This window comes from Symphalangus syndactylus, chromosome 24 (assembly GCF_028878055.3).
Source record: "Symphalangus syndactylus isolate Jambi chromosome 24, NHGRI_mSymSyn1-v2.1_pri, whole genome shotgun sequence".
Classification (NCBI taxonomy): Eukaryota; Metazoa; Chordata; class Mammalia; order Primates; family Hylobatidae; genus Symphalangus; species Symphalangus syndactylus.
This window is the reverse complement of record NC_072446.2, coordinates 59,530,912-59,546,418: the sequence shown is the minus strand read 5'-3', so window position 1 is coordinate 59,546,418 and position 15,507 is coordinate 59,530,912. Positions and strand designations below refer to the sequence as shown.

Below are 15,507 nucleotides of genomic sequence, written 5' to 3'. Positions count from 1 at the left end.
ATATTGCCACGGGAAATATTTTTTTCATTTAATATGTTGCTTTGATATTGGCTTTAACAAAAGCAGAAAAACAAAGTGGATATCCTTGAATATTAAACAGAGTTCTAATATGTGCTGAGTCAAAAATGGAAAAACCCCTAAAAGTAAAGGCAAACATCTTAAATATCAATATAACCTGTACATATTAAAACACACAGCTATAATGTCTAATAGCCTTCTTTCTCACTTCTTCAAAATCAAACCAGAACTTCCACCCCATGAAAGTCACTAATTGGCTCCAATGATCTTACCTTAACAAAGTATACAACTGCCATGTTTGGAGATTTAAAAAAAAAAAAAAAAAGTTTTACCAATTTAATCCACCATAGTAAGACTAAACACATTTTTTAGTCCTTACTTTCAAAATATTTTGGGTTTCATTCCACTTATTTGTCCATTCCTTGGTCAATTCTTGAACCTGAAAAGAAAAATATACATACGTGACTGCTTCATAAAGAAAGTTTATAATTTTCTTCTAGTTTCCGAATTCTAATATCTCGTGAAAAGATGTACTATAATTTTTTAAATGAGATAGCAACTTTTACCCCTGAAAGAACCATCACCAAAGATAAATCAAACAAGCTGATTTCTTCCTACAACCTACATTATGGCAAAGGAAAGAACAGACAGAAATTTGTCAATTTGCCTAGAATTTCACAACTGCCTTTTTCATGGTGTACTTAAATAAAAGCAGCTCCCTTGGATTATTAACCAAAATTACAAGTTTGAAGATGACAACGTCCCACTAAATGGATTAATTTTTCATGATTATACATCAGGTCCTAAAAAATAGTGATTTATTTTTATTTCTAATTAGATGTGATTAAATCACATTGGATGCTATAGTTTTACTTTAGGAGATAATTTGCTTTTGTAGCTAATTAACAGGGCTTACAAATCTCATTCTATCTTTTTTTTTGTTGTCAAAAAAAAAAGGTGGTTCTTTAAATGACTCTTAGTAAAAGCAAAAATCTTTTGATAAAAATCACTTCTTTCCAGTCGGCTCTAACTTAGGGGAGTAAACACGCTCAACTGTTGGAAATTGCTTCTCAAAGTTAATGGAAATGTTTTGTTAGTTCCCTAAAACTTTTTAAATGATCCTAGTGAATTAATATTCATCAGGAAACAAAAAGTGACACTTGAGAGGTAGAAAAAATATGAATGAAAAATGTGTTCTGTGGAAAGGAAGAGACCAAGGTCTATAAGAGAGTAGCTTCAGAAAGGGGAGAACTCATCCTTTCCAAGCCTTTTCCTTTCAGCACCTTTATCATTCCTGCCACCTCCTCACTCCCAGCAGCAGACACCCTCCCATTAAAGCTACCTGGTCTCCCCAGTAAGTTTCCCTATTTAATCAGGCCAAAATAAATTCACAGAATACATCTGCTTGTACTCTCACTGCCAAGATAAAGTGATTTTCTATATGCCATTAAGTATAGTAACTGGAAAGAGTATTCAAGTCAGCAAACTTAATGAAAGAAAGCATCAGTTATTGACAAGTATCTGCAGTGATGGTTTATCCAAGAGGAAAACCAAAATACATCTCATTCACCTATAGTCAATCATTCAGGGGTCCTCAATTTACCTCAAATAAGACTGTGGGAATTCTAGGTTAACTTAAAAAAAATAATAACGTTGCTTCTTTTACTAGTTATTAGTGCCAAAATCTATCACCTTCTTGGTGAAAAACAAACGAAATAGGACTGGAAGAGCCTCCCTAACTCTGTGCTTTGCTTGTTTTCTTGTTGTTGTTGTCGTCTTTGGTTTTGTTTTTTGGAGATGGGGTCTCACACTGTCGCCTGGGTTGGAGTGCAGTGGTGTAATCACGGCTCACCATAGCCTCTACCTCCCAGAGTTTGAGTGATCCTTCCACCTCAGACTCCTGAGTAGCTGGGACTACAGGTGCACACCACCACGCCCAGCTAATTTTTGTATTTTTTGTAAAGAGGAGGTCTCATCATTGTCACCCAGGCTGGTCTTGAGCTCCTGGACTCAGGCGATCCTCCTGCCTCAACCTCCCAAGGTGCTGAGATTACAGGCGTGAGCCACTGCCCCTGGCCTGCTCGTTTTCACTGGTTTGGTAAGACTGTCCTGATTTATCTTAAACCAGTTCTACACTCCAGTCCTTCATTTCATTACTTGAGTGATACCAACCCTACAGACTCCTGATAGCAATAAAAGTCATGTGGCTCTCCTGGCTTTTTGTTTTGAAAAAGCTTTCAGAGAAGGAATATTCTTATCTCTTCTCTCCCTACAGAAGGGGAAAACACTGGTGTATTGAATTACTAATTTATACTCATCAGTTAACAGATTGTCACTGGCAATTTATGTGAGAACACAAAGCATCCAACAATAAATGATTCTGCATTTCACCAACAGATAGGTTTCTCATCGAAGAAATGTGAGCAAATCAATCCTGTTTGAATTCAAACAATTCTAGCTTAGAAAAAGTAAACATGCCTTGGATTTATTTTACTGTTGTATTTAAACGAAATAATATCCATTTAAAACACTAATTTAAAAATGCAAACATGTGCTACTACTTCTAACGGGGATCAGGTGATGAGATTTATATCCAAGCAAATTGCAAACAATTAAAATGGGTCAGCAAAAAACTAGATGACAATTTAGAAAATGTTAAGAACAAGATAGGCAGTCATTTCTGTCACAGCATGTATAATACATCCAAATTAATACGTTTATTGGTTTCCAATAACTTATTTGGTATTCATGAAAACTATTGTTAAGAAACAATTTAAGACTATATCCAGATAGTTTAAATTATAGCACTCAAAATTAGAATTTGAAGCACTAATAAATAAAATTTCATTTAAAAATAGGGATTAAGAAATTAATGTTTTACTAATGCTATTATCAGGATATTCATCAGCATAACTATCCTAGATGTGTCAACAAGTTCCTAACTGCACCCCAATTTGTATCTTCCATAATGTGTATTTTTGAAAAAGCTTTTACCAACAGAATACAATTTTCTTTTTCAGTCTGTCTTAGCCATTCAGCACCATGAACAAAATTGACTCCAAAAGTTGTTCTAATGTCTGTTTCTCTTTTCACAGAAGTTTAAAAAAAAAAGTATAGAACCAGGTCAGCCATAAAACTGGTTTTTCAAAGGCTTCAGCCCATAACAGCTCCAGATCTCCTCTCTCTTTGGTTACTCACTGCCAGTGTCTCCCATCTCAAATCTCATCTAGCTTCACAGAAACTAAGCACCGGACTAGAGTAATCAGAGATTCCTCAAGTGCCACTCTTCCCACTGGGAACAACAAAAAGCTAAAGGGTGGTCATTGTTGAGACCATGGGGACCACTACTGTTTCATGAATGTTGAACACAGACTCCCTCAAACAGGGACTCCAGTCAACTCTGATGACCCGAGCAGCCTCACTGCTTTGAAGGATCTGCATGTCCATTTAACTAACCATCATGTGCCAGACAAATCCCGTTTATTAAACCACGGAGAATGTGCTGCAATACATAAAATGTCAGCTATCATGCTTCTTCAAAAATGATCACCAACGAGGGAGGAGGCTAAATGCAATAAAGAAAAAGAAGGCATCTCAAACGGCAAGTCCTAAAAAAGCATGCACTTAATAGTAAAAGTTATGATTTAAAAATATAAGTCAAAGTATCACTTACTCTTGCTTCATTCTGCTGAAGTTTTTCCTCCATACTTAAAGCTGTGGGGGAGTCTAAGAGGGCAATCTACAATATAAATTATAAAAGAAATCAGCAATTAATAAACAGCAATAATCTAGGTTTTTCCCTGAATATAGTAAATTATGCAAAATTTCACAGAAACTATTAAAGGTAAAAAGCAATGTCCTACACCCTGCCAAAAAGTGTTGAATATCACCAAGTCTTTACTCCACGGGATACATCTCTCATAATATTCAAAACCATGGTATCCCAGTAAACCTACATTTGCAATACAAATCAGCAAAGCAAAAGATGTAACATACTGACATTTTACCAAAATCAAACACAGTCTAAATCCCTAGATCTTAAGGATTCACCTTTTTTAATATGTACAGAGAAAACATTCAAAAGGGACCATGCCTAAGTCTTGCTCAACCGCAGGCTTCTGAGATTTGTTCTTACTGATATATGAAAATGAAACGCATTTATTTTCACCGCTGATGGTATACCCCATATGGCATGGCTACACGACAATCTCTGATTACATTTCCTTATCCCTGTCGAAGAAGTGTAAAGATTGATGTGAGAATGATAAATACCAAAATCAGTTTAAAACTGAGCAGGACAAGCAGACAGAGACAGGAGAGGGAAACGGAATCAGGCTGGGGCTTAAACTGCACTCGTAACATGGAAGTCCCTGACCTGAGTGGCAGGGACACTGTGCTTCCTATTCTGCCTCCTTTTCTCATGGCCTAAGATATCCCTTGGAAGAAAAAAGACAGAGAATATCCCTCCTATCCTACCCGCAGGCAATCACTTTTTCCCAATCTGGTTGTGTAAACTTACAGTTACTCTGGTCATATGCAAGCGTGTTTTTTGTCGTGTTTTTAAATATAAGTGGCATAAAAACACTATTCTGGATATTGCCTTTTTAACTCACCAATATATCTTAGAGAAAATTCAGTAAAAATAAAAAACTGCTTCACTCTTTTTAACAATTCCAATTTCATTATACAATATTCCATTGTACAGATTTCTATGATTCATGTTAGTGCTCTCCTATTAACATAAATGTGGTATTCTTAATCTTTCAGGAGGACTATCCTTATGCCCACTGCCTACAGTATGCATGGCTCTATCAATAGAATAAATTCCTAGAAGAAGAATTTGTGAGTCATCTATATGTATGGTTTTTATTTTTTATAATTGCCAAGTTGTCCTCCCCAGAGACTGTAGCATTTTTTTAATGACTATTTACTTTTCAATTTCTCATCAAACAAAAACACCCACAAGGTGGTCTTCTTCGGCACTGCTAAACATTCAAACTACAAAGACTACCACGGGCCACACCTGGCATCTGTGTACTGAACAAAAGCAGAGCTGTCCAGAAAGGAGCATAAATGTTCGTCTTGGTGGGCAAGGTCCTCGTGACAGTCTATGCAGTAGTCCTCAGAGATGTCCCCGAGCTATTGTCTTTGGCCTTCCTGAGTAACCATTCATACGTGAGGGGTCAAGATTCACATAGGCATCTGTGGGACCCACCCTGGTTAGAAGCCCACACCCACAGAACCCAGCATCTCTTTCAAAAATGCCATAGGCACATCCTCCAGGGGCCCCACAAGGGACACACCCTGTTACAAGAGTCACTGCCCTCCAGGAAACCCAGAGCTATGGCTTCTCAGCTGATATTAATAGTATATATATATAGTTCACCCTAATCCAGATGTAATTCACCAGTTAGGGGTCATTTTCGTCATTAGAGATGTTGCCTAGTTAGACAGGTGTCATCCCACTTTTATCTGGTTTGCATAGAATGAAGCCAGAAAGTTAACCCAAGGCCAAATCCATCCTCAGTAAAGAAAAGGGAGCTTTGTTAGCACATTACTACAATGCATCATTGCATCTAACATGTTGTCTTGCACACAGATGGTACTTAATAAATATTTTTCATTGAAGACATGAAAGTGGCAGATGTTAGTATTACCGCATTGTTTATATATGGTTGACAATTTTCAAAAGAATTAGAAAGCCCTTTATAATGTGGGTAATTTTACAGAATCCATTGTTGAGACTTTTATTGATAATCAAAGCTGAAACATTTCTGCCACATCATCAAGTCAGTAGATAATCACTGACTGAATAGCACAAAGACTCATGACCAGCACCCCTTCTGGAACATGATTTTTAAGCACATGTAAAGAACGGCCTTCCTAAATCCTTTTAAAAGAAATCATTGGTAAAAGTACCATTTTCAATTAAATTATTATTTGCAAGGTGTGTCTTTAGAAGAAAAGTGTTTCGAATCAAATAATAATCAGATTAAGTTCGTATGTTGTTAAATCAAAAGTAACACTGCCTCGAAAACACGATTACAAAAGTGTAGTAATAGCAATTCTACTAACAACTTATACAAGCACCCCTTGCCTCACACCCTCATCAATATACTGTATAATCAATTTTCTTCTTTGCCCAACAGGTGAAAAGGACATCCTGCTTTTAAAGAACTTTGAGGTATCATCTACATGCAGCCAAGTACATAAATCTAAGGTCCACTGCTTGATGTACCCATGAACATGTATACGTATACCCATTTCACTTTTCCTAAAATCTGCATTTATTGTATTTCAGTGACGTTGAACATACTTTCATATGTACAGAAAGCATTTGAAACTCTATTTCTATGGATTGTGTTCACGTCCTTTGCTCCCTTTCCTGCTGTGTTATGATGTTGTCTTATGTTTTCATAGAACCTCCTTTCCTAACAAAGAAGGTAGTCTTTTGTTACATCATCAGCAATCTTTTCCCTGGTCTGTATTGGTTAGAGCAAATTTTCATTATGTTATGTAAATATGCTATGTTCTTACTTTTGTCTATGTGAGCTTTCACAGAATGAGAAAGAAGAGTTAAAATTTTCTGTGACAAATGTGTGTGGCTTTGTCTCCTGCTATTTCCAACAGTTTTGTTGTTTTTTTCACTTATGAAAGTTGATATCATGTCTGATTTTAATTGTGAGTTGCACCCTTTGTCGTGATAAAGTGCTCTTTTTCTAAGCTCTCACATTGCTGTTTCTGCACCGCTTTCTTTCCTCTTGAATTCACTGGTTTGTCCATTCTTACAAACACCATATAATTGAGTTTTACTTTGTGACCCTATCTGAGATGTGTCTTCTTTAAAAGTTTACACATGATACTTTTATTATTTAAAATTTATCTTTAACCTCAGCTACAAGAGTGAGTAATTCATTCTACTTTCATCTTCCCTTTCCCATCACCTTCTTTGCTTCCCACCTTTGGTTGTGTTTTTCATGTCTATACTGTTTGATTTATTTGTTGTCTCCAGATACATTCAAGAGAGATGAGGGAGTCAAGAGACATTTTCTCTCTGCCAAATTAAATGCAGAAATAGCTGAAAATACATTTAAATATAATAAAAGAGAATAAAAACTGTAAAAAAGAAGATACTCAAATACTCAGCTTCATCAGTCGCCTGAGAAGCACAAAGTAAAATTATTCTATGATTCTAGTATATATCCATTAGGATGGTTACAGTGAAAACTGTACAATATCAAGTGTTGCAATACCAAGAATTGGACCAGCACTTTTATACACTGATGGTGGTCTATTAACTGGCACAACTACTTTTAGAAAATTGCTTGGCAATATCTACTAAAACTGAACATATGTACTCCTCTGACTCACCAATTCCACTTGTAGACATAAATCTAACAGAAATGTACCTATATGTTCACTAAAAACATCTAGAGGAAAGTCTACAAAGCACTAACAGCCCGAAATAGGAAACCCTCCAAATGCCCATCTAAAGTACAATGGACAAATGAGCTGGAATATATTTGCATGATGGAAGACAACTTTGCAGTGAGGATAAATGGATCCAATACTACATGCAACAGCATGGGTGACTCTCACAAACATAATGTTGACTGAAAGAAGTGAGATCAAAAGAGTGAGTATTTTTCATTATTTCATTTATATAAAGAACAAAAACGGGCAAAAATAAAAACTAACAAAGCCTGTAGAGGTCAGGAGAGTGGCTACCCTGGAGAGAAAGGGCAGTAGTTCCTGAAAAGAAGGATTAAAGGGGGCTTCAAGGATACTGGTACTGTACTGTCTCTTAAGTAGAAGCAGGTTAGATGGGTGAATTTAGCTTATGAAAACTCACTGAACTATACACATATAACTTGCAATTTGGGGGGATAATACGTCAATAAAAAATTCAAATATACAAACTACTACATATATCTACATATCTAGGTCTACATCGTAGAAGAATCAATACATGTCAAAACCTTTTGCTTTACTAAAATGGTGCTTTAAACACTCTGATGCACATGACTTTTTGCAATGGCAAAGACAGAAAATTATTAAAAGTAGAAGTTGATTTTTATTTAGCTGTGCTTAAAAAAATAACCCTAGAAATGGAACTCAGATTTGAATAACATTCTCAATGAACCACAGCAGTACCTGGGATAGAATATTCTAGGAATAGAGCAACACTCCCAGAAAAATGTATAGAGATGTTTAATGGACATTTAAGAACATCTGCTGTTTTTATTAAGCTTCATAAATTTAATTAATTTAGGATAAGCCTATATTGTCTCAAAACAATTTACAGCTTCATAGCATGATAAATTATTTTAAATTGGATTCACATTTTTATTGTAATATACTATATATCAAAAATTTTATCTGCAATGCGTTCTGAAATAGACTTAACTTTTATATCCTCACCCTCAAAATTACAGCAACAAAAATACTCCCTTAAACACAGCAGTGGTAATAAGTCATAAAAGGAAAAGGAAAAAAAGACTACAAAATATAAGGCAACTATATGGCATACCAATACCTCTGAAGGCATTTTTCAGAGAGAAAATGTAAAGTTTTAATAAATTAAAGGTTTTTGATCTATATAAGATTCCTTCCAATGATGTCCTCAGTTTAGTTTTAAAAAGATAATATTTTTTCCCCTTCATTCTTTTAACCTAATAAAAGGTTAAGCACAAGAGACTGCACCTAGAATTTTCCAAATACTTTCCTTCACTTATAGTAATTTGAGTGATCCAATCAAATCATCATTAAAGGCTTACTTTATATAAACAATGTTTTAAAAACACTGAGAAAGATTCCAGGCTGGGCGTGGTGGCTCACACCTGTAATCCCAGCACTTTGGGAGGCCAAGGCGGGCAGATCACTTGAGGTCAGGAGTTCCAGACCAGACTGGTCCATGTCGTGGAAACCCCGTCTCTACTAAAAATACAAAAAAATTAGCCAGGCATGGCGGCAGGCACTGGAGGTGGAGGTTGCAGTGAGCCAAGACAGCATCACTGCACTCCATACTGGGCAACAGAGTGAGACTCTATCTCAAAAAGAAAAGAAAAGAAAAAGATTCCAATAACAAGGTGTATAAATAAAAATGACTATTGTGGTTCATGTTATAAGGGCCTCATCACAAAGAGCTGGACTCTTCATTCTGACAACTTCCATCATAGAGCAAAATGCACGTGGAGATATCTTTAAGCACAATGAACAATTCCTGTTCAACTGCTGTCCACCATCTTGTGGGAAAGAACTGCCAGGTACATTTCAGGACACAGGAAATTCAGTGAGGTTTTCATCCCATCAATATTTTCAAAACATTTATGGGATGCCAAGAGCTTCAAGTGCCACATAATCCCACATGGAAAGCACTGTTCCAGAGGGACCACTCTGCACATAAAGAAAAGCATTTCTTTTCACGATATACTTAAGACATACATTCATGAGTTAAGAAAGCAGGATAACTCCAGTCTAACTTCAACATTTAAAAAGGCTATCCTTCATTTTCTTTCAAGGATTGCCTCTCTTCACGGCAATATCTAAGTCTACCAGAACTTTACTTCCACCATTCATCACAGAATGTAACTCTGTACCTACACCATGCAGACTATCAGGAAGCTTACTGAGAAAATCCCAAAGACAAGGAATCTTCACTAGAATCCCAACAGATCCTAAAATGAGACTATTTCAACAATCAAGTGCGGGCCCAGGGACAGCATTTCAGCCAGATCACAGGTGTAATACACGTGTCACTGGGCCACCAGAACCACCTCTCTTAATAGGTGATACGACACAGGCATTCAGAAAGGTGTTCAAACAAGTCTTTTATTCTGTTAAAACACATTTTAAAGTCATAAAATGCATAGGTGAAATTTTAAATACTATTCTAAGCATATCAATTTCTTTCCACTTAAAGAGATTATGCCATTAATCCTATTGCATACTACATTTCCATTCATAATTGATAACTATTAGAGAGTTAATCATTTCAGGTTTGGTGGATAAAATCTTACACACGGAGCCGGTAATGAATGCAAAGGCCAACAAGAGGTTGATGTAAACGAGGGACTGGCTAATTCATTCAAAGCTTTACTTAGCACTTATTTACTCAAATCAATAGCATGAGTGAGAAAACTGTCTCATCTCATTAAGATCTAGAAATAGATGCCATTACTCAAAGAAAATTATCTATAAATCTCAGAAAAACCCAACCTGATTCCCTTGAGCAAGCAGCGTTTTCAGTCTGGCTATTTCAGCTCGCAGCTCACGGATAAGTTTGACGTTGGCATCCTCATTAATGGTAGGCTTGTTGATGATGTTTTTGGCTCTATTTGCATAGCGAAGAGTACTTAGGGTTTCTCCATAATTGACATCAGCAGGTGAAATGGCTGTGAAGAATGTATTCAAAAAATAATTTATCCAGCACTCCATGTTTCATTTAACACAAAGTTGGTTTGTAATTTAAAAGTCAGATTAACCCCAGGTCATTGGATAGACTAAATATTCATTGCCACAGTAATGAATATGAAAAATTATCTAACATTTCTCGGAAAGAGTGTTCACAATACAAAATTAAGTGTCATTTTGCTCTTCTCAAATCTAGAATCAACCACCTAACCAAGTCGAAAATGAGATATGAGACATTCCCCTATAGTTAGGTAGTTTTCCCTGCTGAAAATGTAAGAAGAAGGTTTAAAGACTATTTGTCATCTCAACGTTAAGTAGGAATTCAAATACTTTTAAAAGTTCTGGCAAAGTCTACCATCTGGAAAAAAAAAAAACAAAACAGAATATGGTAAGTTTTGAAAAGGGTCACAAATCAATCCATTCTCTTCTTAAAGCTTGGTTAATCTCACCCACCTCCACCACTACCACTCAACTTTAAGGCTTAGGTGACTATACAAATGCATGTGGGTGTACAACCCAGGGTAAATCCAGTGGCTCCATAGTTAGCACATGGCATGAGGCATGGGAAGCGCATGAAGAGAGGGAAAGGGAAGAGGAAAGAGGGGAAGAGGGAAGGGAAAGTAGAGTCAGAAGGGAAACAAGTCCTGACTTCTCCCAAACAATTATCTCCCCTTTCTACATTTTTTTCTCTATTCTGCATCTTTCAATTATTGGCTGAAATATAGACATAAAGTATATTACTGTTATCATTATTTGTTTTATGCATTGGGTTTTTTTTTCCCCTCCCAATTCTTAAATTCCACATTTACTGCCTTAAATAAAAAAACAAAGTTGGGTTATTTTGACTTTGTGTTCCTATGATTTTTCTCCTATGAGGTAAGTTTCTACCTTGTACTTTAAGCAAAGAAAAGCTGAAAAGTCTTCCTGCATGTTATCACAGCTTCCAAAATATGTCAAGGTGATACAACAGTTAATGATACTATAGACTGGGTCATAGCAGGATCATAGGAGGCGATTTTCTTCAAGATAGAAAAACCATTACTTTTTTAAGATGTAAAAGGTGTTATTTCCTAATAAGACACTTCAAACTTAAATATTTACAGTTAATTCACAGAAAATATTGTACACTCAGAAAAGTAACTTAAAACTCTTACTGGCAATCATGATAGTTTTAGAGTTTCCTCCAAGGCTATCTTTTAACAACCAAGTCAACACAGAATCCCTGTAAGGCACAAAAACTTGCTTCTTCTTTGCAAGAGTGTTTGCAGTATCCTGAGATAAATCAGCTATAAAAAGGAAGAAAAAAAGGGGAGAAAGGATAATCAGTAAAATTTTTTTTCCTCTACTTTTGCTTCATAAAACCTTGAAGATATTACTTCAGTTTGCAACACAAATATTACACATGAGGAAAAAGAGGAGGCAGGAGCCAGGGGTAAGCATACCTAAGGCAGAAATGACGTTCCCCAGAGTCACGAGGGACTTGTTAATATTTCCCCCTTCCTTTAGCCTAACTCCGGTGGCTCCGGTGGCATCTGCACGCTCACTTCCCGCAAGATCAACCAAGTGGATCTTACTGACGGTTTCACATGGCATTTCGGAATCAAATTTAGCCTGTGGTAAAATAAAAAAGTAAAATTGAAGAGATGCAAAGGGCCCTGATGTTGTTGATGATACGAATTCTAACTATTTTCCACTCCTCACTGAGATCTCTCAGGGTAGATATTTTTCAATTTTGTTGTTTTATTGGCCTTCATACTGATTACAGAAACTTCTCAAATTTAATCCAATGCAAAAGAAGTTATTGTATATGATTCTTAAACTTTCTAAAGAAGCATTTCATTCTCAACCAAGCCCTGCTGAATCAGGCTGTGGCAGAACAGAAAACCAGGCACTGAGTGGCACTCAGCAGAGAAATGTAAGTAAGCAAATAATAACTTTTATTCTCATCTAGAATCCCAGCCTTCCAAGAACAAAAGCTTTCCAAAATATGATCAATGTAGACAAGTACGGAAAAGAGCATTCAACCATTATCGGATGTTAAAACATCTTGTTGCACAAATTATTTCTTTTAATGTGAAATCTTAAATACTATATTCCTTGCTTCTGAATCTACCAAAATTTTATATTCACAAAGACTTCTGATCTATGTGTTACATTTTGAACCAAAATGCCCCCCCTAGATTACCATATTTTTATAGAAATTTAAACCTCTTAGAAATGAGAGATGGTGGCCAGGCCCAGCAGCTTATGCTTGTGATCCCAGCACTTTGGGAGGCCAAGGTGGGAGGATCGCTTGAGCCCAGGAGTTCAAGACCAGCCTGGGCAACATAGTGAGACACCATCTCTAGAAAAAACTTAAAAAGAAAAAAAAATTAGCTGGGCGTGGTGTTGTGCACTGTAGTCCCAGCTCCCCGGAAGGCTGAGGTGGGAGATCACTTGAGCCCAGAAGGTTGAGACTGCAGTGAGCCATGATCACACCACTGCACTCCAGCCTGGGCAACAGAGTGAAATCACGTCTCAAAAAAAAAAAAAAAAAACAAAATTAGAGATGGTAATATGCTAATCAGGCACTAACCAGAAAGCAGGAGAAAAACCAATCAACTTGAGTAAATCAAAAGGAAAGGTCTAACAGAAGATTAAGATGTGGAGAATTTAAGGCAAGTTGTTCTGACTGGCCTTAGAAAATTCATTTTCTTGCTCTTTGATCTCCCTCATTAATAAAATGCTGCCTCTTTGTATCTGGTGTGTCCAACTGTTAACCCAGATGAGGACATCCCCAAGTTCCTAGCACATACTTAGACCCTGACAGGACCCTACATTTTTGCATTCGTCTATTCTACTGGCCTCAGTGTTAAAATATTTACCCTCAATAATTTCCACAGATGTTCAAGATGCTCTCCACCTCTTGATCATAATGAATTCTTACATTAGTACTTATAAATATTCGCTGCCCTTTAATATCATTCTAATAATCATAATCAACACGGCAAGGTGAGTGCCATGAAGCGGTAATGCACTGCACTGAGTTACTCACCTTGGCTTCCAGCTGGTCTGACTTGCAATCCATTATATCCCACAGAGTTTGCAACAATGAAAACTTTTGCTTAATTAAGCACAGAGCAAGTTGTTTTATGTCTAGAACAGGGTGGAAGCCTGCTAAGTATTTCTTAAGGGTACACATCAGGATATTTCAAATTACTGTGATTGTAACCACAGAGAAACTCAGCGCACAGCACATGTTCAACTCTAATTAACAAGAAAATGACAGTCAGTCACCTTTACCTGCTGCTGCTCCTGGTTCAACAACGATCAGTCCTCAGCTGGTGCTAATCAGCAAGTAAAGACCTCAGGGATGGAGCCAGCCGGGCCCACAGCTGTCCTTACCTGAGTGAACTTGATGGTGAAGATGGCATGAGACCTGCTACTGACATCGTTCATCCCAGTCGCTGCGGTGGTCCGGTTGATATTGCCCGCATCCATAAGTTCTTCTACGTCACCGTAATTCTGTACTAAATGTTTGGATAAATCTGAAAAAAAAAAATGCAAAGGGTGAAGAAATCCCCCTAATATATAGGAAATGGAATACAAAATTACCCTCTATGAAATAATACACAACTCCAAAATCTGCTGACCTGTCTGAAGACCTCACTTGTCTCTCTAAGGTGGTGATATGTAACGCAGACCTGGGAGCTGGGTGGCTGGGGTCGAATCCCAGCTCTGCTGCTTACTAGCCATGGACTTACATAGTTATGGACAAACTGCTTCACCTCATTGTGCCTCAGTTACCTCACATGATCATGTGTACCTACCACATAGGGCCACGGTCCCCAACTTTTTCAGCACCAGAGATCGGTTTCATGGAAGGCCATTTTCCCGCAGATAGGGGTAGGGGGAACAGATTCGGGATGAAATTGTTCCACAGCTCAGATGATAAGGCATTAGTTATATTCTCATTAGGAGCACACAACCTAGATCCCTCACACGTGCAGTTCAGAATAGGGCTCGTGCTCCTATGAGAATCTAATGCCACCACTGATCTGACAGGAGGCAGAGCTCAGATAGTAATGCTTGCTCCCTGGCCGTTCACCTCCTACTGTGCGGCCCACTTCCTAACAGGCCATGGACCAGTACCAGTCTGCAGCCTGGGGGTTAGAGGCCTCTGTCATAAGGTATTTAAGAAAAGGTTAGCTATTATATTATCATCAACTTCATTCACATTAGTCATAGCACATGAAGAAAAATGTAAAAGCACTGCCTTCATGCAAAACCCAAAACCTTTAAATCATTTTTAAAAATTATTTTATTAACTTTTTTGGAACATTCATATGGTTCTAAAGTCAAAGCCTACACAGTTACACTGTGTAAAGGGTCCCCCGTCCCTATGCTATAGCTCCCCACTTCCCCTTCTGTCAGGGAACCAAATGTTACATACCCTTCTAGAAATAACCTGTACATATACAAGCAATCATATTTATATATGATCTTTTCCCCCTTACATACAAATGGTAGCATATGATAAGCATTAGTTTGCACCCTGCTTTTAAATGGAATAATACATTAAAGAACATTCTGTATCAGTTAAGGTGTTTCCTCATTCATTTTTAAGGCTGCAGGGGATTGGATCATATGCATGTACCATGACCAATTTAACCAAGGAGACTACAGCAGTTATTCATATTTTGTTTCCAATTATGAGTAATGCTGCTACAAATCATCTTGCACATAGTCTTTTCAAATGCCTGTGAATGTTTATACAGAATAAATTCTTAGAGGTGGAATTTCTAGACAGTTGAAATTTTGTTAACTATTGCAAAATTGTTCTCCATAGAGGGCAATTTACACCCAGCAGTAGCAAGGTATAAGAGTGCTTGTCTCCCAAAACCCTCCACAATACAGTCTTATCAGGATTATTTACATCTGCCAAAGATGGGTGACAAATGTTACCTCCAAGTATTTTTATTTTGTTTTTCTTTTACTATGAGTGAGGCTAAGCATTCCTTCCTGCATTTAAAAATCATCTGTATTTCTGTTTCTATGAACAGCCTAGTCATACATATTCTTTGTTCATTTTTCTAT

At 37.1% G+C, this 15,507-nt stretch overlaps 1 protein-coding gene across 28 annotated transcripts in view; it reads right to left on the bottom strand.

Moving 5' to 3' along the window:
* Positions 1–15,507, bottom strand: part of KIF16B (kinesin family member 16B) — a 338,999-nt gene that overhangs the window by 259,498 nt on the left and 63,994 nt on the right. For all 28 annotated transcript variants that reach the window (XM_063633957.1, XM_063633953.1, XM_055265225.2 and 25 more), the window contains exons 7-12: positions 13,816–13,958; positions 11,874–12,042; positions 11,586–11,717; positions 10,237–10,412; positions 3,692–3,757; positions 398–457 (exon numbers count right to left, since the gene is read on the bottom strand). In XM_063633957.1, coding sequence (XP_063490027.1) covers positions 398–457; positions 3,692–3,757; positions 10,237–10,412; positions 11,586–11,717; positions 11,874–12,042; positions 13,816–13,958 — 746 coding nt within the window. The remainder of the gene's footprint in view (positions 1–397; positions 458–3,691; positions 3,758–10,236; positions 10,413–11,585; positions 11,718–11,873; positions 12,043–13,815; positions 13,959–15,507) is intronic.